Source organism: Colius striatus, chromosome 15 (assembly GCF_028858725.1).
Source record: "Colius striatus isolate bColStr4 chromosome 15, bColStr4.1.hap1, whole genome shotgun sequence".
NCBI classification, from domain to species: Eukaryota; Metazoa; Chordata; class Aves; order Coliiformes; family Coliidae; genus Colius; species Colius striatus.
This window is the reverse complement of record NC_084773.1, coordinates 7,996,967-8,019,433: the sequence shown is the minus strand read 5'-3', so window position 1 is coordinate 8,019,433 and position 22,467 is coordinate 7,996,967. Positions and strand designations below refer to the sequence as shown.

The window sequence follows — 22,467 nt, the reverse complement described above, 5'->3', positions numbered from 1 at the left end:
TCAGCATATTGTTTTCTGTTTCCTGCCAAATTTGATGTGCTATCAAAAGTCCATGCAGTTTTGTTTTTTGGTTTGTTTTTTTAATTAATGTTCAACTTCAGCTGCCTTAAAGGTAGTTTTCAGAAGTGGGTATACCACAGGACGTGGAGTGTTGAAAACTACTCATTGTTTCACAGTGATACCAGATCCAACAAACTCCATTTTGGTCTCCTAAAGTTTGTTTCTGGGAGTAGGAAAAGTGTAACAAAGTGACTACAGCTGGGTAACCTGCCCAGCTGTTTCCTCCCAGACAGCATGAAAGGCTTGTTTTGATATTTTAGTCAGATTTTTGACAGATTTTCTCAATTGTTTCTGTAGATCGCTATCCAGGGAAATAATAATTCTCTAGAGAGTTGGGGAGTAATAGTATTCTTTTTTATATGAATGCTCTAATTTCTCTATTTCTGTCTGGTTAACAGCAATCATTTATAAATAAGACTATTATAGTGTAAACTAGTGACCATACTTCCACACATTCCCTCCCATTCTTCAAATAGTGCAAACAAAATTTAACTTTTGGAGCTTCTTGGTGAAAAACTGTTAGTAAAAGGAGTCTGAAGTATAATAAAATTATTACACAGTTTTATTTTGAAGAACATTTTGCATTTGTTTTAATACAAAATGATGTAGGTCAAGAAATCATTTACAAACCTTTTAAGTTCTTATCCTGGCATTTGAAATAAGAATGATTTCAGAGGAAGTCTGTGAGCTATTCATAGGAAACTGTCATTATGTACAAAATGTGTATTGACATGTTTTAAACATCACATTTGTAAAAATGTGAACTGGATTGCTATCTAACATATGAACTACAGGTAAAACCTGATAAGAGAACTTGTTAGAACAAGTCATTGTTATCCAGTGCTAACAAAATAGACAGTAGCTTTCAGCAGTTTTTGATTTTCCTCCAAGGTCATTTCAGCCTCAAAGTTATTTCAGGGTTTTACTGCATTGTGAACATTATCTAAGCCCTCTCTTGATTGCATAAAAATAAATCTTTGAAATAGTACACATAGAACAAAAGAAGAGGCAATAAAATAGTATACTGCTTATAGCAATGTTTTTGGTTCTGTGAAGAATCACTTTATCATATTTCTTTTCTTTCCAAGCAGAGTAAGTAGTATGAAATAAAGCATTTTCATTTACCTGTGAAATATTTTCCACCCAAGATGCTTCCTATCAAAAGCAGGGTATGTAGGTAATATTTGTCAAAACCAATTGTCTCATGGCCAGTAATGACCTAGCATGAACTTGTCAATTTTTAAACAATTTTAGTATTTATTTTTAGCATGGGATTTATACAAAAATAAAAGTAGAGCTTATTTTTTCAAGCAAAAAAAAGTTAAAATAACTTTAAATCTTTTACCTTTCTAAGTATAAGACTGTAAATAGTCAACTGTGCATCCCTTATGTAGAGAGATTCATTTGACTCAATTATTAAAAAAAAAAAAGAAAATAATCTGTTCTGTTGTCAAGTTCAAACTTGACACTTTATCCCAAAAAGAGATTTACACTGAGAGGTGTCTCTATTTAAATATTTATGCTATAGATCTATATATTCCAAGTAAAAATACTTCTATCTAGAATTCTGTGGAGAGTTACAATAATTAGGGTCCATAAATATTGCTGCAGTTCAATTACGGTACAATAATTACAAAATATAGAACATCTCTTTACAAATACAAATCATTGTATATTACAATTCATTTACAATAATTTCTACTATATAATTTTTAGCAAACTATCTTACTTAATTCTACTATAACCTGGTTGCAAGTGCATTAGTAAGAATGCAATTATTCCAGTGTATTTTGCCCTTAACGTGATAGTCATAAAACAGACCATCTGAATGATATTTTCCTATGTAAACTGCTGTTACATATGACAGATTATTCTTTATATAACTTCCCAACAATCTCTAACAGGTAGAGCATGACAAACTGTATTTTAGAAGAGCATTATGAAATCAGGAGGCAAATTTGAAAACAATCTTAGAATGGATATGCAACGGGTAGCTGATATGCCATTGAGTACTGAGGTAATGACATTACTGGTTGTCATCACTCTTCTCATGTTGCTATTTCCCACGCAATTGGGCCAGACTTATACAGATATTTTCAGTGACAAAATCCTGCTCTACTAGGAAGGACAGCAGCACAAGACTGAAATACAGGCAAGAAATTGAATTGAAAGACACCTCAGAAACCCGCTCTAGCCCTCAAAAAACTGATTGTCACAATCTGCTTGGTTTCAAAATACCCTCATTCCTACAAAGGAACTGAAGATTCTGTGGGAGGAAACTTGACGTACTGCAGCTGTGATCATGTTTCGGCAACCTGGAGATAATAAATCTATTAGTTATGGCTTCCTTGAGGCGTGACATCACTTGTACAAAACTTGATTGGTTATTCACTCCAGCTAGTGCCTAGCATCTTGAAACCATGAGGCACTTTTTCTGTTTTTAGAATCATTTTCCTTGCTAAATACTATAAGCTTGTAATGCATATCATTTCATCAGCCAAGTCTTCTTCATATCGTCCCGTTTCTGGTTCTTCATCACTGTAGCCAGGACCAAAATCTTGAAGTTCATAATCTTGTCTGCTTAAAATGGGAAACATATCTCCATTGGTCCCGTTGCTAATATTTCCATTGAGAAGATTGCTCGCTGCACTTTCCATCTCGTCAATAGTCATGTCACATGCATCAGCAATCTCGTGTTTCGTAGCTGAAACAAATTTAGGGTCCTTTGCATATCTTCCTAGGCCTTCAGATATAAGTACCTGGCAGACAGGAGAGAATGAGATACACAGGGGAATTACAGAAAAACAGTCAGGTCATAACAATGTTTCTCACTGTGGAAAAAAATAGAAACTCCATGCTGCATCACTACAGCAACCCACACAAAACTATGTGTAAAGAACCAATCAGTGTCCCCAAACCACAATGTAGCAGGTACATGACAATGTAACTGATTACATATTACATCTGACTCTTCAAAAATTTGAGTGCAGTCTGACAAATATCAGTCTTCAGGCTGATATATATACTAAAGATAACAATATATCTCAGATGGTGCAAGTAGAACAACTGCTTGAAACTCAGAATTTTAGATAAGTTCTCAGTACTTCAGAGTATAAGTAAAAAGATGCTGAAGTCTCATTTGTAAATGTAACAAAGTGTATTGTTTAGCTCACAATGATGGAAAGGAAGTTATAGATGGAAGCAAAAACAGCAACTACAATTCAGAAATGCTTCATGCTCTATATCTTCAAATATTTTTTAATATAAAAGGGAATTCTTATCATTCTTTAGTACACATCTGAATCAATTCCTGTAGTTGTTATTCACCTCTCTGCATTTAGTACACTGATTTATAGAGTTTTTGATCTTTTATTCAGATTTCTGCAAAAATAGTGATGTATTTCTACAGAAACAACAGAAAGTACAGGAACATGCATCATCTGTTCTGTATCAGCCATTGTGGACAGACACTTCATAACTGAACCTCATCTAGAGAACTTAAATTTCAAATCTCTTTGAAACCTCTGCAGTTCTGTGACACAGTAATGTCAAGATATGGATTGAGTAGAAATCGGTTACTACAGAACAACTATGAGTAAGTTCCCCTGTCTTTACCTAAAAACAGTTTTGGGCCTTGAAACTGAAAATACCACTTTTACTGAGAGATCAGATCATGTGATCTGAATTATATGCTTTTAAAAGTTAACACAAAAATTAGACAGACACTCTTAGCTACTTCAAAAGTTCTTGTAATACTTACCGCTTCTACCAAACTGTCTGCACTCCTCTGTTTGTCACTATGTTTATACCTAAAGTCATTAGGTACTGTTAGATTGGCTGGTGTGAATGTTCGGTAGGAAATATCAGGGTCATCTGTGTACCAAGAACTCCTGTGCAAGGAAGGCAGGCTACCATTCATATGCTCTGTAGATTCAGCCCTATCAACCTGGATTAGAGGTGTGTAATATGGACTACGGTCCCTGTTGGGAGGGGTTGCAGGTGGGGTAGCCCAGGAACGCGTTGAACGACTTGGTGAATGTTTATGGGCTTTGCTGGAATCCAGACCTGCAACAGCCATGACCTGGTAAGGGCAAAGAATTGTAGAAGTTAGTGATCTGAAATGCTCAGTCATAGTAGTTTTTCAATTCAGCAGTTCAAACCAATTGTTCAGGCAGCAGCTATGCAAAGTTAACATTTCTTGATATTTAACAGTCATATAAAGGAGGAACAGGACTGCAACTGGTAAACTGACAGGATAAAATAGTACTTTTTCTGATATTACTAGGATTATTAAATCTTGGTATTAGCACTAATATAGAAAAATAATTGTTTATACAATATAAAGACAGGAGAGTGTAGAAACATTCCTTCTGTCTCTTAAGGAGAGGATAGGAAGCTGTCAGCACTTTCCAGACATTCTGCATGGTGTCTCTACGCAATGGAAATTGCCACCTTCTCAGGGCCATGTCAGAGCTGGGCAGTGAGCCTCAGAAGAAGAGCCTGTTTTCATTCCAAATTCTCACAAATGGAGCTGAGTAACTTCATCATTAAAGACTGATAAACAGTTACTGTATTTTGCAGTCCTGGTCACAGTTCCTTAGAGCATCCTGACTATGGACACTTACAGAGTCAGAGAGAAAACTACTCATTTTCAATGTTTTGTAGAGGGTCGGTTTGAGAAGTCTTGTGTTTAGCAACTTCAAGTCACATGTGGCCTGGAAGTTGCCCACAGACAAACTACATATCACACTAGAACTGTTTCAAACAGAAATGGAAGTCAGAAATACAATATAGAAGCTGGAAAGATGTAAGTCATTATTAGTTAAATAAGACCTTGTGTTTACCTGCTGTTGCATTAAGTGAAGGGGTAAAGCAGTGCGATGGTGGAAATTGGGAGAGAGTGGTATATCATCTTGACTACTTTGTCGGCGGAGGCATTCAAAGTTAAAGGAAGATCGTCTATTTGCTAAAGGGAAACCATAATTCATTAGAAAAATTAAGTACTTTTCCTCAAAGTCTATTATTCCTAGAATTCCAACTATGCTTTGTGCATGCTTCACCCCAGGAAAGTCTGAAAGAACATCTTAATCATTTCTCAGTACACTTAGTAAGTTGCTCAAATACTGTGGTGATGAGTTTGGTATAAAAGCCTCTGGAAAACCTGACACAGAGCTTAATTTACTACCTACAGCACCCAGCTGAGGCACTGTGTGTTACATTAACTTGGGCTGAATAAAGATCCTAACAGGAACTGGTCAGTGCAATATTGCAGGTTCTTTTTTTTTTTTTTTCCCCTTTTTGTCTTCCTTTACATAAGAACATCAAGGCTTCCTGGCCAGGCCAAACAGCCCATGCACTAGTTACAAGTAATAGGTTTGAGCTTCTTTTAAAATCTACTGATCCTGAGCCTCTAAAATTTCTCAGTGGTGTTCCTGAACATTAAATAAATGGTTATGACACAAAGCCTGATTGTGCTCTTGTGACATTATAGAGTCACAAGACTTTATAATATGGTAAAGGACTTCCAACATTACCCTTATGCAACTTAAAACAGAAATAGATAATCAAATAACCACCAATCTAGGCACATTTATCTAGTCTCTTCTAAATGAAATAAAGTGTAAGCCTCCTCTAAAGGAAATGTCATCAAAACTTTCTTAGAAAAGTTAAATGAATCCCAAAGGCTGCAGCTGCAGGAAGCCTGAAACCATCCCCTTGCAAGACTTCCATGGGAAGTCCCCAGAGGAATTTTATAAGGTTGCTCTCTTGCAATGTATGGAATGGATATACAAAGCGTCCATCTATTTCTTTGACTTAAAATTCCTCTGCTATCAGAAAAGGTTGTAGAAAGATAAACCAGACTCTCCTTTCACAAGTTCCCTTTTGTCTGATGTCTTTTCCTTCTGTTGCTCGAAGAGCTAGCAAATTTTTTATGTTTCTCTGTCATTCATCTGAGTTATTTACCCTCTATAGTATGAGACTCACAGTCTGCTTTTTCCATTTGTGCTTCTTAAGATCAGAAAGACAAATAGCAGAGACCCCATCACTGGTCTTGCCATGAGAAGCTGAGTGCCAAAAGTGCGGATCCAGTGCTGATGATATTGCTAAAGGATGTTTCCTTTATTATATACCAATATAGTTTGCTGCTGCACTTTACTACAGCTTTCTGTAGCTTTAAACATCTGAGACTGTGCCTCAGATGCTGTATAATGATTCAACTACACTAGTCTCTAAAACACTTTTATTTTTTTTTAATAAGGAGAAACAAAGGGAAAGATCGAAGAAAAATAAATGAAAATTAAATAAATGGGTAAAAAAAAATCAGGTGACAACACTTATTCAATCTATAAATTGAAACACTTTCTTTCTCACAAGAAATATAGAATATTAAGCACTGCTCTTGAGATGGCAGAATAATGTACTAATGTGAACCTGAAATAAGATGCTTAACTGAGGGCAACACATTCATTGCTCAAAAGGACTTGAGAAACTCACCTTAAAAAGCTAAAGGCACTTAAAAAAAACCCCAAAATCAAAGCACCATTGAGTTCACTCTTGTTTCTCTTCTCCCTGAAAATTCTCCTACTTCAGTCTCTAGTGTTTACTAAACCAATAAGAAGTAAAGATGCAAATGGAACTGATTACAGCATCATTATGCAACAGGGCTGTTAGGGGACAGGGGAAGTGCTGGCAGGTGAGTCACCAGAGAGGCACCTCATCAACTCAGGCAGTATCAATCACATATCCATAGGTGTGAATAATTGCATACAAATTGAAATGCTCTGCTCAAAGTTTCAAAGCAAACTACTGCTGCAGTTCACCTTTCTCTTCCTTAGTTTATCAAATCAGGTTAGAATTGGCAATTAAATTTGTTATTTTTTATCTTATTGGATGAGTGAGGCAAGAGATATCAGAAAGACTGGCTCGTAAGCTGAGATCCACAGATTCTCTGAGCAGTCTCTCGGGATGGATAGATATTTCTCTTATACACTGTAACACATCAGAAACAGTACTCAAGAAATGTCGTGTTTCAAATCCAAGTTAAAAAGAAGCCTTTCTAAACTGGAACATGTCTGAACACATTTACATAATTCTGGATTTGCAAACAAGTTTTTCTTAATGTACTTACGTGTTGGTGTTGGAGGTAGCAGACGTCTCCTAGGAGATCTTTTTGTATCATAACACATCTGTGAATCATCTTCTTCAAAAAAGCCATGTGGGTGATGGTAACCTTTTGGTCTCTCAAAATCTGCGTCATGGCAGTGATACTTACAGTGGTAATCATATATATGCCTGCATTTAAAATACAATAAAGAAAATTTTATTTCAGGCAGTTTCTGCAAACTGATCTGTTACATTTCTTCTACTCTTTCTCTGGCAAGATAACCAAACATTACAGCATACAACTACACAACTCAATTTTAAAATCTGGTCTGTTCATACAACTTGATTTTGAGATGGTGAGCACACACTTTTGTACTAGCATAGTTACATAGTAAGTTCTCAGGCTAAATTTTTATCAAATTATATTTTCAGTGAAGTTATTCTTACCAGTACAGGCTAAAATATAGGACCTCAGATGTACATTGCTTTACAAAAAACAAACCAAAAACTCTGTTCCACTGCCATGCTCTCTTCTGAACCCTGGGTAATGTGTGGAGCACAAAAATTCTGAGAACAGAATTAAACCTCTTTTTACGTTCTGGATAATTCTCCTGTTGAAAATCAAAATCCTGGAAAGGTTTTACATGACTGTAATTATATTTTTAAAAAATAGGGATTTGGGAATTCTGTAAAATTGAGCGTTGATACAAATCTCAGCTTTTATGCAAACCAAACCAACAAGTTGCAGATTAGGTTGCCAATCTTGCCAGAACCCAGATGGCAATGAAAGACGGTAGAGGAGAAAGAGAATTAAGCATGTCTGGCACCTGTGCATATGCACTTATAGATCTAAGATAAAATGACAATAAATTCCTCTACTTCTGCGTGGGACTTAAAAAAATATCGACAGAAGGATATATATGAGCAGTTACTGAATTTATTTAGCAGAAGAGAAACAGAGCTATTGTAAGAAAGAGAAACAGAAATCTGCTCAATATCTCATAAACACATTTGTCTTTCTATATCAAAGTGAGAAGATGAATATTCTGTAATTTTAAAAATCGTGAGATACTTAGGGAAAAGGTGCTGGCTTTTTGTTTGGTTTTTTTTTAAATAGGAAGCCTTTCAATATTGCCAACCATAGGTTCTGTTCTGTGTCACGTTGATACTCAGAAAATACTGGAATGGTCTCACATTTTAAAAGTTAAACCAGGAATATGAAAAGTCTTCCTTCCAAAGTAGCACCCACCCATTGCCTGAACAAATGCAAATTTTTACATACAGGAGTAGTCCCAATGCAAAGTTAGGACCTGTACTGTTGCTGAAGCTATCACTGCATGAAGCCAATGGCACAGGGCTCAAACCAAACTAATTTGGTAAGTCTCAATCCAACTTTAGTCTCTTAACTTAGATAAACCCATCCAGTCCAGTTCTTTAAAAAACTGTGTGAAATCAAGTCGAAGAGAACAAGCTGACAAGCTTACTTCGTGTTTTCCTTTTAATTTGGTCCAGAAGTGTTGCTGGACCCAGCCTGTGATATCTGCTACAAAAGATCTTTGGTGCACACACTACTCCTATTCAGCATTGCATTAACCAGAAATTGTGGAGTATGAACTTTGTTGGAGAATTTGCAGTGTTAAGTTTGCTTAGTGAAGACTTCACAGATATGTATCCAGTTTATTGAAATGTTTTTCCCAGTTTAACAAATATCCTCACCTGCTTCCTGACAACATACTATCTTCTTCATAATATTCATCTCCACTAAAATATTCCTGCTCTCCCAAATAATGGTCATTGCAACAGTCTTGAACTTCACGTTCCTCACAGCAAATAGTAGGTCGACGCCCATCACCAGAGTCAGATCTGTAAGTAGCCAACAAATACTTTTATCTTTTAATATTTTATTTCTCATACTTTAAATGCAGTTCTTTTAATATGCTTCAAAACAAAAATAGAAAAAAGACAAGCTTTAATAACTCCTCTGTTGCCAGAATGTGGTATTATAGTAAACAGAACATTAATATTGTGTCTGTTTCTTAAAGCTGGTTTCCCTTTATTTCCATTGCCATTAAAATAATTAATATGAGGATGCTCAGTAAAGTCAAATACATTTAAGGTATTTTTACAAAATACAAATTCAGAGTACTGTGAGAAAACAAAGCTTCTCTCAAATGCCAAATGGCTAAAATATTAAAGAGCACTCCCTGAGATATTCCAAGAAAAATCAGAAATGGATGTGCAAATCTTGATAGTAACTAGCACTGACTGTTCATTTAGCAATGCACTTCAAGTAACACAATATATCCTATTTTTAAAAGTTGTCTTCAGAAATAGGCAGACATAGTGCCAGGAAAGATTTTGGGTCCTCTATAAGTAGAACTGTACTCATAAATATTTATCACAGCTAAAGTAAATGTCTTCTGCAGTCTTTGCAAGCTGATGCTAAACAAAGATTACCACAAGGTGGGATTTTTTATCTGTCAAAAACTGCACAAATCTGCCTGAACTTTTAAAAGGGCTTGAATAATTTTTAACTTTACGAGAAGCTTATCTTTTTAGAATAGGCAGTGAAAAGTCTGACTTAGAAATCGTCACTTGAAATCATCACTTGTTATTCATCATATGCATTGTCATACAGTTATTTTTGTAAACTGTACTGCTTTAAAAAAAATAAAATGTAATAGGAAAAGGGGAACTGGAAAAGGAGAAAAGGAAGAAAGGAAAAGAAACTACTGTCCTTTTTAATTATGTCAGAACAATATTAACTCACCTAATATATGTTTCATAGTAGCGGGTTCTAACCAGGTAAGTCATGAAAATAAGGAAAAAGACACTTTAAAATCAGGTAGTTTAAGAGAAATTCATTGGTCATTACAGTGTCTGTGCTGTAATTAATAATTTTACTTTAAAGAAAACTACTACTTTAAAACCTTAATAAAGTGATACACATTTCCCATACATCAGAGCTGTATTTTAAATACATTTCATACATCAGTAGCCAACAGACATGGTGCTAAATATTTAAACGTTTCACATAGCGTAAGTTTTCTTATGGTGTATTTGTAATGCACAAACTTATTCAAAAACAAACACGTATTTGTAAGTTTACCTCCTACTGCTTGGCCTTCTGCGCTTCTCATGATCCGTTCTGGAGTATGAATGGTACCCATTTTCAGATCTATGCTCATGATTTCCAAAATTTGTGTGTTTTCCAAAATTTGTGTGTTTTCCATGAACTTTGGACACGTTGGCATTATTGAGATTGGCATTTGTTGAATTTGGAACTTGTTTTCCTACTGAGTTGTGATTATGATGATTGTGGTACACAGAATTTCCTGCCTGAGAATATATATTTTTCTCAGTATCACTTGCAGATGGAATTGAAGGCCGCTGAACATGTAAGGGACGGTGTGTGGTGTTGATCTGTTGAAATGAATCTCGTCTGTCACTGCTAATATGGTTTATGTGGTTGCCAAAGAGGGCACCATTCCTCTGTTTTAGGGAAAGAAAAAGAAAGAATTACATCAGATACCTTAGCAGAACATATTTTCGACAGTGATAACTTACTTTTCTCTCCTACATGCATACAAAAGTATCAGTTAAAATAATCTGTGAGTTCTCTTTCTAATTTTACAATGCTTCAAATGGGATCTCCTGAAGTAAGATGTGACTGTGATAATGACAATATTTGTATTTCAGAGTCAAATCATCATTATGCTGTGATCATTTTCCATACAACTAAATGTGACATCCAGCTTTCTCCACATTTTATTACACAGGAGAAACCTAGGTTCCCATTCATGAACATGCAACAACATCCTCAGAAAGGGCCGTGTCTGTGTAATTTTCGAGAACACTGTGGTGGAATTCCCTCCTATTCTCCCACAGCATCGGTTTTCAACAGGCATCACTCAGACAGGATGGAGTGCCATGCAACAGCTTGCAAGCATATCTCAAGGAGGTAACATTAAGCTTCAGTGCTTCCATTCTTTCCTCTTGCAGAGCTACAAGAAAGAGTAGTAACTCTTTATAAGCCCTGAGAGTGTGATGGATGGTGAAAGAGAGAATGAAGTGCTAAGTTATGACTATGACATGCAGCTCCTTTACAGCCGACCCAGATTAGGTAGCCTCCCTGTCTAGCCAGGTGTGGGTCCTGGATGACAGCAGTCTGTCTTGAAGCTCAATCTAGAGAAGACAGGAGGTAATGATGGTTGGCAGAGAAATGCATCTCCTGATGGTATAAGCTGCAGCCCTGTTTCCAGTACCACATCCTCCTTTTTCACAAAGGATAAGAGCAAGCCATGGGGCTTCTGAAGTAATTACAGCAGAGGCATACTGCAGACACATCTGCTCTTCTGAAATACTGGTGAAAACTTATTTTTCCTTGCTGGGTGACAAATGGTTTGCAGATCATTCCCAATTATAATACCTAATGGTGAACACCTAAAGTTGGTATTATAATTGGGAATGATCTGCAAACCATTTGTCACCCAGCAAGGAAAAATAAGTTTTCACCAGTATTTCAGAAGAGCAGATGTGTCTGCAGTATGATATCTATAGCACAGAAAAGGAAAACCAATCCGTTTTTCTGATTGATTCTTATTGATATCCCTCACAGGAAATTGGAAATGGCATTCATATTCGGTTGAATTGTGTAATTTCAGGCATTCATTTGAAAATACACAGCTTTGTGTCTGTTGTGGTTTGGCTGCATAGAATTTCATTCTCTTCCTCCTGTCTACCATTGCAGAAGTTAAGACACTTTCAGTTTAAACTTTGCCATCTCAAATTTTTATAGTAGCAAAGTTCCTACCTTTTCTTAGGATTCACTTAAGAAAAAACAAATTAATGGCAAAGAATTAGAAGAACTACTCTGCAAGAACTGTTTCATAAATTTAGGATGAGATGTAAGCATCCTGGTAATACCATTTTTATATATACATATAAAATATACTTCTTTAGAAAATATTTATATATTGTGCTGATTTCAGGGATTATTATTATTCTTCCACATTGAAGGATAAGATTATTCTTTAATCTCATATTATAGGATAAAAGAATTCATGTAGCTGTGTTCTGACATTACTTTATAAACATCTTCCTCCTCCTCTGGATTGTTTTCCTCTGGTTCATCATCTTGCAAGTCACAGGATATAGCTCGGCGTATTTCAGGGCCAATATCATGAAGTGTCCTTAGTCCTGCCTAAATCAATGACAATATCATAACACATTAAGAATGCAAATTCTTTTTCATTAGTTACAGCTGTGTACATTTATTTTAAAGGACAGTGAAATTTTTTTGTATCCTGACATCCATAGAGGATGCATCTTCCTATATGTCTCCACTGCTAGTAACAAAAGGTGTATATTCCAGTATAAACCTGTTGAGGTGATCATGTCTTTATTATCACAGTGTAGATCCTCACTAAATGACCACTGATGTCTGTGGAACTGTACGGAAAGAAAATCCATCTTATAATAAAGTATAAGCAATCATCAAGAACTACAAAAAATGCATTTCAATGAGATGTATATTTAACATTAAAAACATGTTTGCAGCTTGTGTCCACAAAGGAAACACAAGGAGATCTTTGCTCCAGCAACAGCAGTTTTAGCAGAGCTCAGATGGAAAAGAAAGCAGTGAAATAATTCCAGCTCATTTGCACTGCACTGTGATATACAGATACTTGATTTAAAGCTTTAGTTCAGGACAGAAAATCATCTGCTACAGTAGCACGGACCTTGGCATATATCAGTTCATACTCCTGCTGTCACAAGCAACCTTTATGAAAAGGGATAATGCTGAAACTGTCAGAGACTGAAACGCACATTGGAGAGGAAACAGACATCATACCAGGGCCAAGAATTTAGTGCTTTTCTATAGGCCTGCCTTACCTCAAGAAAGGAGTTATCTTTCCTGTTTTAACTCTGGCTATCACAGTCCAAAGCAAAAAATACAATCTTGTTCTCAACTCTTTTTTTATCTCCTTGGGTTTAGAAGAAATCAAAGATTTGTTTGCTTAGCTCTTTACTGACATTGCATTTCTCTCTGATGAGGAAAGGCTGAGAGATCTGAGGCTGTTTAACCTGCAGAAGAGAAGACTGAGAGGGAACTTTATCAATGCTTGTAAATGCCTAAAGGATATATGTTTAGAGGATGGGGCCAGTCGTTTTTCTGTAGGGGCCAGTTACAGGACAACAGGTAATGGGCACAAGCTGGAATATATGAAGTTCCAATGAACATAAGGAGAAACTTCTTTGCTGTTCAGATGAGGGAGCTCCGGCACAGGCTGTCCAGGGAGGGTGGGGAGTCTCCTTCTCTGGCAGGTTTCCAAACCCACCTGGATCGTTTCTTTGTCACCTGATCAAGGTGGGCCTGGCTTTAGCAGGGGAGTTGGACTAGATCTCTAAAGATCCCTTCCAACCCCTACCATTCTGTGATTCTTTGCCTAATGTACCTGTAACTGGGGAAAAAAAAAAAAACAATCTTTTTTTTTTTTCTCACATGGGTGTTAATTTTTATGTGGACTTATCCTATACCTTTTAGCAAATTTTGTTTTCATCAAAGACATTGGAAGATGAAAGGGTTTGTAACAGAACATGCAAAAGACAGGTTTAAGCACTAGTTCTATAGGGATAACTGATCAAAACTGCAGCACTGAATAATTAATGCAGTTCTGCAAGAGAACATCTGTTGTTTCTACTCAGGTTTTCCTATTTTGTTGTTTCTCTGAAGTAAAGGAAGAGAAGAGAATAGTGCTACTCCTTTTTTCTTGCCTCTAATGCTATTCTAGAGATTTCACTGTAAGTTTGCAAAGTAACTTTGTAAGTTACTTCTTATTCACTTTCCAAAATTTTATTTTTGATGCCTGCCTTGCTTAATTTTTTTATTTATAGGGGATTAGAAAGATGACATATATTAGTCCAACAGTAAATTAGCAAACCAGTGACACACAGCACACTGAACAACATAATCACATAACAAACCCAAGCATGTCTTTAAAAAGGCTTCTCATAAATGCATAAGGTGACTTCAAATTACCATGATCGTTCTGTGCAGCTACGCCTTATGAAGCATAATAACACTTGTGATGTTTTCAAGGTGGCACAAGGCACTAATACACCAGTGCTGGGTCCTAAATAGCATCTCAAGAGACAATTAATGATGCCCCTATTTCTGACACAGCATTGAGATGACAAACATATGCTTTCAAATGTTGAAATAACGGAACTGTAGGAGTATATCCATGAGAAAAAATGTCATATGACTAATAACTCTCTTTCTGAATTGGTCATTTAGAGAAAGAGAGAAGCTTAAAGATGTTCGAAAAAGCACCTCATGCCAAAACATCACAACATTTAAAAGTCAAGTTAGGCATTAAAATGTTAAACAGTTAAATGTTAAACAGTCAAACTGTTTAAAAATACTACTTTTAACAAACGCCAAATTGATTTAAAAGAAATTTTCCACATCTATAGTGTGCATAAAATAGCAACATCATTTTAGATATATGGCTTATATTAAGAAAGTTTTGTGTAATACAAGACTCCAGAGTCATGACTTTTAGAAAAACATGTAGATACTGCAACCACAAAAAGGTAATTTTCCCTATATCTAAACTCAGCCCACATCCATTTTGAGGTATGGTGCAATCTAAACACAGATGCAGTTTGTGCTTAGCTTAAGAACTGCAAACATAATACCCTTATTTACACAGTCAGAATCACTCTCATCTACACTCTTTCTAGTCATGTAAATACAAAATGTTCCCTCTTTTGAGGCATCTTAGAGTGATACTAGGAAATGGAAGAGATACTTGTAAGCTTTGCTTCACAGGTTTTCGAAGGATTATGTATATTGTTATTTAAACTCACCAGATCTCAAATAAAGCCTAAACGTGAACTCTAAATACTTAGGTCTTCAGAGCATCAGAATACTGGAAGCTTATTACTCTAAAAACGTTCATCTAAACCATTACATTTGTAGATAATGAACATGTTTTTACTACCTGCCTATTTCATAGCAAAGACAACCAAAAAAAGAACAACAAATCGCAAAGCTACACTGCCACTTCAACACCAAAATAAATGGAGGTTAATATCAACAAAACAGAATGCAAGAACTATTAAAATACAAAAAGAAGCATGCAAAAAAATAGCTGAGTAGACCTACGCTATAGCAGTGAATGTAAGAAACATAGTAGTCAAGTCTTGATTCCCCAGTGTTATTCATCTTCATAGAGTCCATCTTCTAATGCTGAAGCTGACTGCACTGCTCTACAACTACACAAAAGCTCTGTTCTTTCAGTCAAATCCAGACTCCCTTCAAGCTAAGCCGTGAATGCTACATGAACATGGGAGTACAATCAAATTGAACCTGAGCAACATATTAACCCCTCAGCTCATGCCTACTAGAGGCTTTTTTCTTCTTGCTGTTACTGTTTACTGCAGGGTTGTTATTACAGCATTTACAGAGAGAAACAAAAGCATAATTAGTTTAGTCTGAAACATGTTCCCAAAATCAAGCTTAGCTCAATAAATCTGTGCTTTTGTGTACTTGCGAAGGGAAACATCCTTTAATTTTTATTTGTATCTACTAACAAAGAGGGTTACGTGTAAATAAATGTGAAATACCGATGCAAATGTTACATAGTTGATATGATATTTTCCCTAGGAAAAATAGAGTAGAATTAATTATTTCACTCTATTTACTAGATGAAAGTAATTAGACTTGTTCATGCTTCACTTAACATTTATTTTACTAGCAATCTGACTACTGTTTGGCTCAATAGAAATTTCCATCACTACAAAAAGACACCTCCTGAGCTACTGCTACAAATATAACTGTTCTGATTTTACCCCGAAAATATATTTGCTTTCACTGTATATGTATCACAAGGAAGTAGCACAAGGAAGGCATTGGGAGCCCTAAGGAGTATTTTTTCTCACATCCTAGGAGCATGTGTAACACCACAAAAATAACAACAGATAGCTTAGATGAACTGGTCACCTGTCATTTCAAAACCACTTGTCTTTCTTCCCTTCATAAGTAGTAAAAACCCCTGGTTCTGCAGAAGACAGGCTGCTGTAGTTCCAAGGGATGTTATTTAATTTCTGCAGATTTTTCAGTGACAAGATGTAAATATAGACAAAATGTTGTTGGTTATATTTTGAAGTGTCCTTTTCTGAGTGAGGAAGAATTTGAAACTTCACATCAAAACGCTTTCCCCAACAGCCTGAGCAGATAAATCACAGAGCCACTTCACTTTTCAGACTGCTTCCTCTTCACTGACTGCATGTATCCAAACAGTAGCCTGTGTTAGGCTAACAGCAAACACTGCATCCATGAGGAAAATCTGAACTCAAACTCTATGGGCTAAAAATCACCCTGAATAGAGTAAGAAGGGCAATTCCTCCCTGCTGCATGCTCTGTTGTTCATGAAGCAAACCTAGTTCTGATTTTCTGACTCAGGTCAAACTTTTGTTGTTTTTTCTCCCCTGCAAACGTTTCTCAAACCTGGTATCAAAGGAGCTGTTTGCTTTATACCATTTGGGTTGAGGTTCTGGCATGCAAGTTTTCGACTCATGCAACCAACTAAAATTCAGGCAAAGGATGTGAGTTCAATGTGTGATGGTCATCTCTAACAATCAGCAGGACTATAAAACTGTAACTCACCTCTTCATTCAATGGTTAGGAGTGGATTGTAAAACTTGATACCATGTTGTTTTCTCCTTTTCTTGAAGGAGAAAGGAGACAAGGAAGGCCAGGCAAGACAATGCAGCAACTGTAGGATGTGAGATTCTTAGAAAGCATGTTCTTAACTAATTAGTTCTGCTGCTAATTTCAACTACTTCAAGAGAAAGCTACAGATGTCAGAAAAAGTACAAGAGCATTTATTGCTCATACAGCTTTTGACACACCCTAAGAGGTGACATTGTTTATCATCTGCTGATTTGCTTAAGGATTCTGCAACATGATAACTGCTCTGCAATAGGGTGAGGTGTAGAGAAGAACATGAAAATATCATTGGTCTGGTTCTTTACAAATACAAGGATTGAATAACTGGAAAGCCTTTCCTTATTGTAGCCTGATTAAAGAATTTTCCTCATCTTATTTAAAGCTTTAAGCAAACAATCCCTAGGATAGGAGGGTTCTGAATTACAGAGCTTGAAAAAAACTAAAGACAAACTTAGCCCAGTTTCTGCTGCTCTCATCTCCTCTGGAGCAGTCCAGATAGCTGAAGATCTTTGCAATGGTATTATTGTGATAACTAGATACTGTGAAATCTTAATAGTTTCAAAAAGAAACTAAAGAAAAGCTGTTGCTCAAGTCACATCCCTGCCTTGGTTACAGGAAGTTTCTAATTTCAAAAATAAACTTTTCAGAACAAAAATACAAGATTTAAACAGCAAAAAATGAAAAGAAAAAAAAAAAGCCCACAGTTACTGGTGGATTTCAGTGGCAGGAACTTGGGTGTAGCTGAGAATGGTTTTTTTCCTTCCAGAGAGGAGTGAAAGCTGACTAATTTAGAACCTTTGTGTTCACAATCTGTTCCACACATACCTTAGTAACCAAAGTCACACGCTGCAATACTATATGTGGTTTGTATGTTTATTTTATGGGGGGGTAAATATAAACAGTGAGTTCATCTATATGAACTGGGTAATAAACATATAAATTCACCATGACTGTTATACAAAGTCCCTTCAGTGTTTACAATGAAGTGTGGCATATATTGACATCATGGTTACCATAACTTCCCTGAGAAGCTGGATGAGACAGTGATATCACATGTTTCTGCCTTTCTTAGTGCATTGTTTACCAGAGATCTGCAAACAGTATTCGAGAGAATAAATGGAAAAAAAAATAGCTACTATTAGCTGTCCAGGAACTGCAATAACATTCTCATAGTTACATGCCTTTCATAAATCATTCAACTGAATTTCTGTAGTTGAAAATCAAATTGCTGGTATATCCATAAATTACAGTGCCCAAAATGCTGAAGTACACAATTTTTAAAAAGACACTTTTGTAGATTCCTAGCAGAGATTCATGGTGATTTTTTTTTTTGCTGAATCGAAAAGTATTTCTCTGCAGATCTCTGCCTGTTATTGAATAAGAAGCACAATCCGACAACAACCAACAGCACACACACACATTGGGAACCTCACTGCTTGATTCTATAGTTATGTGTGTAATTTTGAAAACATAAGTGGAAAACCATAATACTCTGGCTTAAACTAATTTTGAGCTCCTGTGCTCACATGCTTCTGAAATTAAGAAGCCTGCAAAGTCCTTCCTAGAAATCCCATATCTTTTACTTCCCTTTCAACCGCTTCCAGTCTTTTTATCTCTTACAGCCCTCAACATTTTCTCTCATGATACAAAAATATAGTTCCTACTGTCCTGGCAAGTCATGTGCTCACATATCAACAGCAAGAATTGTGATGAACCTTTCTCTGCCTGTTGCCTCTTTCATGCTTATGGTACTGGGAATAGAATATATGCCAGGGCTGCCAGTGAAGTCATTCTTAGGAAATAGGAGTAAAATATCACCCACTTAAGACAGCAAAGATAGTTCTGCTAGAAGAAAGTATAAACCAGAAGGATTTTTAATAAAGAAAATAGTACCTGAATCAGGTTAATGCATTCCTCCCTTTTTATAAAGGATTTTTCACCACATATTTGGCATCAGAATAAAAAGCTATCAGAAACATTCAATATCTTTATAGTTTGTAGGAACCTACTCAGCATTAACTGAAATTCAGAAAGTTGCAATCGAATAAAAATAGTGCAGTACACAATGTCTGGAATTATCTGAGGTCAGCCTTCCATTTGCCTGTTTTAAAATTCATTAATACAAAGGGCATCAGCGAACAGATGTTTTCAGAACATGTTCTACAGATCACATACACTCTATGGACTGCTTGCTGCAGGCCCACTGAGGGAGACTGGTGGTCAGATTTATTGTCCTTGTTTCCATTTGATAGCTTCTTTTAAAGACAGATAGAAGTACATGACAAATGTAGTATGCTAATATTACTTCCTATAAAAGAAATCGATGAATGTGAAGTCCAACATTTGTAAACATTAAAAAATACTAATAGGAATGTATTTCCCCAGTAATCATAAGTGGAAAATAAAAAGAACAAGGAGAATCAAGAACAAAACCACATAAAACTGTCTTTACTATGAGGTTATGCACATTAGGAAGTTACCTGAGAACCAGCTTATAGCATTTTAGGAACACAAGAAATTAAATCTGCAGTTCAAAAATTGTGGTTAGAAACCGGCAGTTAAAGCAAAACAAAGTAAGGAAATGATAGCTCAGAACTGTATTTATCTAATTGTACATGAGCAGCTTTAGACTGTGATGTATCACCTAGACTTGCAAGAAAATTTATAACCATTGCTACTGTTTGAGTAACCCACAGAGAGTAACTTTTGTACTTACCTTGTTATAAACAGAATAGCAGGATTACATTTTACTTTCTGATGAATAAGGGCCAAAAGTGTCCCAGCTAAATAAAATCCTTAGCAGCACTGTACAATCATCAACATTCATCTACCTGCTGTTTCAAGTGAGCTCACAGAATGGTTAGTTGAAAATGTAAAAACAAAATCACCTGCAGCGCAATTGTGGTATTCTTCGCAGGATATTTCCCCACCAGTCCTTGTTCTTTGCGTTTCTTGAATTTCCTAAAGTAGTCCTGTATCAGGAAGGTGGCATAGAACTTCCCCACGGTTACCTCATCATCTAAATGAACAGACCAGACAGATCTCTCCCAAGTCAGCACATTTATCAATAGCCTGTACACTCATATCTGATTCGGGGGTAAAAATGTGATGGGTGCAATAGGTACTGTGCTTACAGCTTACAACACTGGAACCTCTAACTAGTTTAAAAGCAATGTTTTAGCAAGCAGCTTAGGCTCAGTCTGTTATGTGAACTCTTCCTTATTAAAGAAGAAAATACCTCAACAAATGTCATGTACTTCTAAGCTAGTTCATGTAAGTTTCTAACAAGATAATAAACATGTCTGTAAATGCATAGAAACTGACAGACTGGCATTAGTTACTTGGAATAAACGGTTTAAAAGAAAAGCTACTATGACTTCCATACTCTTATGTTCATAAGAGTGACTCTCTAAAAAGAAATAAATAAAAATGTTTACAGCCTGCTTTGCTATGAACATTTTTTTTTTTACTGATGTCATGCCTTCACTGTAATACCCAAGCAGCTTTCAGTTTGACCTTTATTTGTTTTCCAGATGCCCACATCAGTCTGTATCTTCTGTTATCTTTTGTCACCCAATAAGACAGATTCTACACCCTGAGCAAATCCTGCAGAGGTTACAGTTTCACATATTTTCTATGAGGCTCTTGTTTAAGTGAAGATGTGGTCCTTAGCCACCTTCTACAGGTATAGAATCATAGAACGGTATGCTAGTAAACACGAAACAACATGGTGCTTTCCCACATTATTGTATCGTCTCAGCTCTGCAATGCTGATAGAAAGGAAACTAACTTGCACCAGTTAATTTAGTGCACTTCAAAACCTAGCATTTTTACAGAGTCACTGTTGTGAACAAAATCCCAATTTCAACGCTTTCAAAGCTCAAAGGCAGGTACCTCTTGAGGATACCAATATCACCTGGTTCATACCATTTAAGAAAGTATCTGCCTGTTTTAATGAGTTTCACTGAATCATTCAGCTGTGCAAGTTTCATGAGTAAAGCTTGCCAGAAAACTAGAAACAGTTTTCTATTCAAAAACATTGCTTTTGTTTCCACACGCTTTTCTCCTCTAGAGTTATCTGGCATGAAGTTAGCTATTTCCCTTTCTGCTGTGTTGCCTGATCTCTTGATTTTTTTCTGTGTCTTGTGACAGCTATTTGCAAGCTGCTAGTTGGCTAGCAGAGGAGGGCTGGCATGTTTCAGGTATCCAGTTCTCTCCACTGTTAGGGCCCACATCCTCATGGGCAGGAAGTTCCCATCATTCCAGTCATCCCTGCTGAGACAAACAACTGCTGAACACCTCTCTCAGGGTCTGAGTTACTCTGTACTGTTGTGACTTGATTAAATACAGAAAATCTAACATGTCCAGACATACACTGTAATGTCATACATTAAAATTTCATTGTAACAGTGTCCTAGTGTCTCTGTTTTATCAATAACATATCCCAATGTATCTCACTAATGACAGTATTTCTAATAGTATTTTTACCTATAATGTGACAGCTAATTTAGATTTTATTAACTTTCTTCTTTTCCTGACTTGCTTTCACATCAATGAAAAGGATGGGGAAATCCAATCCATGTGTGATACTGTTTAAACTTATTTTTACCTGTCAAAATGAATCTTCTCCCATTCAAAATAATCCCCTCTCATTATAACACCCAAAATGGACTATATGAGTGTGAGAAAATACGACAATTATACTTGCTTAAAAACACTTTGGTTGGGAGACCAATCTGTTGCAGGAAATATCTCAGTACATTAAAGAGCCTGCTCTGCCAAATACTCACATCTCCTCAATAGTGCAAGTCCCCTCCAGCTCCTGCTAGGAAATAGCAGGAACTGCACAGCACTCACGAGAAGCTCACCAGTCTATAGATTCGGTCTCAGCAGTGAAAAGCTTTTCGACTCCACAAATCTAATTTCTAAACTTCTTGTGAATGTTTGCTTTGATGTTCATGTGTAATCTCCCTTGGCAGCTCCTCAGGAGACTAATGGTGTTTTGTATTAGGAAGAGATCTGTTATAAAGCAACTAATCTAAACATGCTCTCCTTATTTTAGCCAAATCCACTGATCTGCAAGGTAGCCTTGGTAGAACTCCCCTGACAAGCCTTTCACCATTCTTTATACTATTAAGTATTTGAATGTAACTTTTAAGGAATTGATATAGCAAATGGCTCCTCAAAAGAACAAGCACATAGAAGTGACAGACTTTATATAACATATACTACTATGGGTTGCACTTAGAGCATGTTTTAAGTCAGGCTATGACATTGCATGACTACTGACTGTACCTGAGATAACACTACCTATGAAATCTCAGTATGCAGAAAGGAAGGGTCCTTACTGGTCACTCTGGACATGCAACAACTTTTTGTAAGCATATTAGATGAATGCATTACCAGTTTGCTGAATTGTGCATGCCAAAGTCTGTATGTACAAACAATATGTATGTGTACTTCACAGGCACAGTCAGTTGTACTGCAGACACGTGCACACAAGAACTGAAACCTGGCCAAGGGGAGCCATCCTTGACTTTGTTTTTTGACTAACACACATATAG

General features: G+C 36.3%; 1 protein-coding gene across 1 annotated transcript in view; it reads right to left on the bottom strand.

Moving 5' to 3' along the window:
- Positions 1-2,525: 2,525 nt before the first annotated feature.
- CACNA1D (calcium voltage-gated channel subunit alpha1 D) overlaps positions 2,526-22,467 on the bottom strand; it is a 157,275-nt gene continuing 137,333 nt past the window's right edge. Inside the window, exons 42-50 of the mRNA XM_062008666.1 lie at positions 19,792-19,922; positions 12,251-12,367; positions 10,274-10,656; positions 9,935-9,961; positions 8,881-9,027; positions 7,190-7,353; positions 4,905-5,026; positions 3,821-4,141; positions 2,526-2,819 (exon numbers count right to left, since the gene is read on the bottom strand). Coding sequence (XP_061864650.1) covers positions 2,526-2,819; positions 3,821-4,141; positions 4,905-5,026; positions 7,190-7,353; positions 8,881-9,027; positions 9,935-9,961; positions 10,274-10,656; positions 12,251-12,367; positions 19,792-19,922 — 1,706 coding nt within the window. The remainder of the gene's footprint in view (positions 2,820-3,820; positions 4,142-4,904; positions 5,027-7,189; positions 7,354-8,880; positions 9,028-9,934; positions 9,962-10,273; positions 10,657-12,250; positions 12,368-19,791; positions 19,923-22,467) is intronic.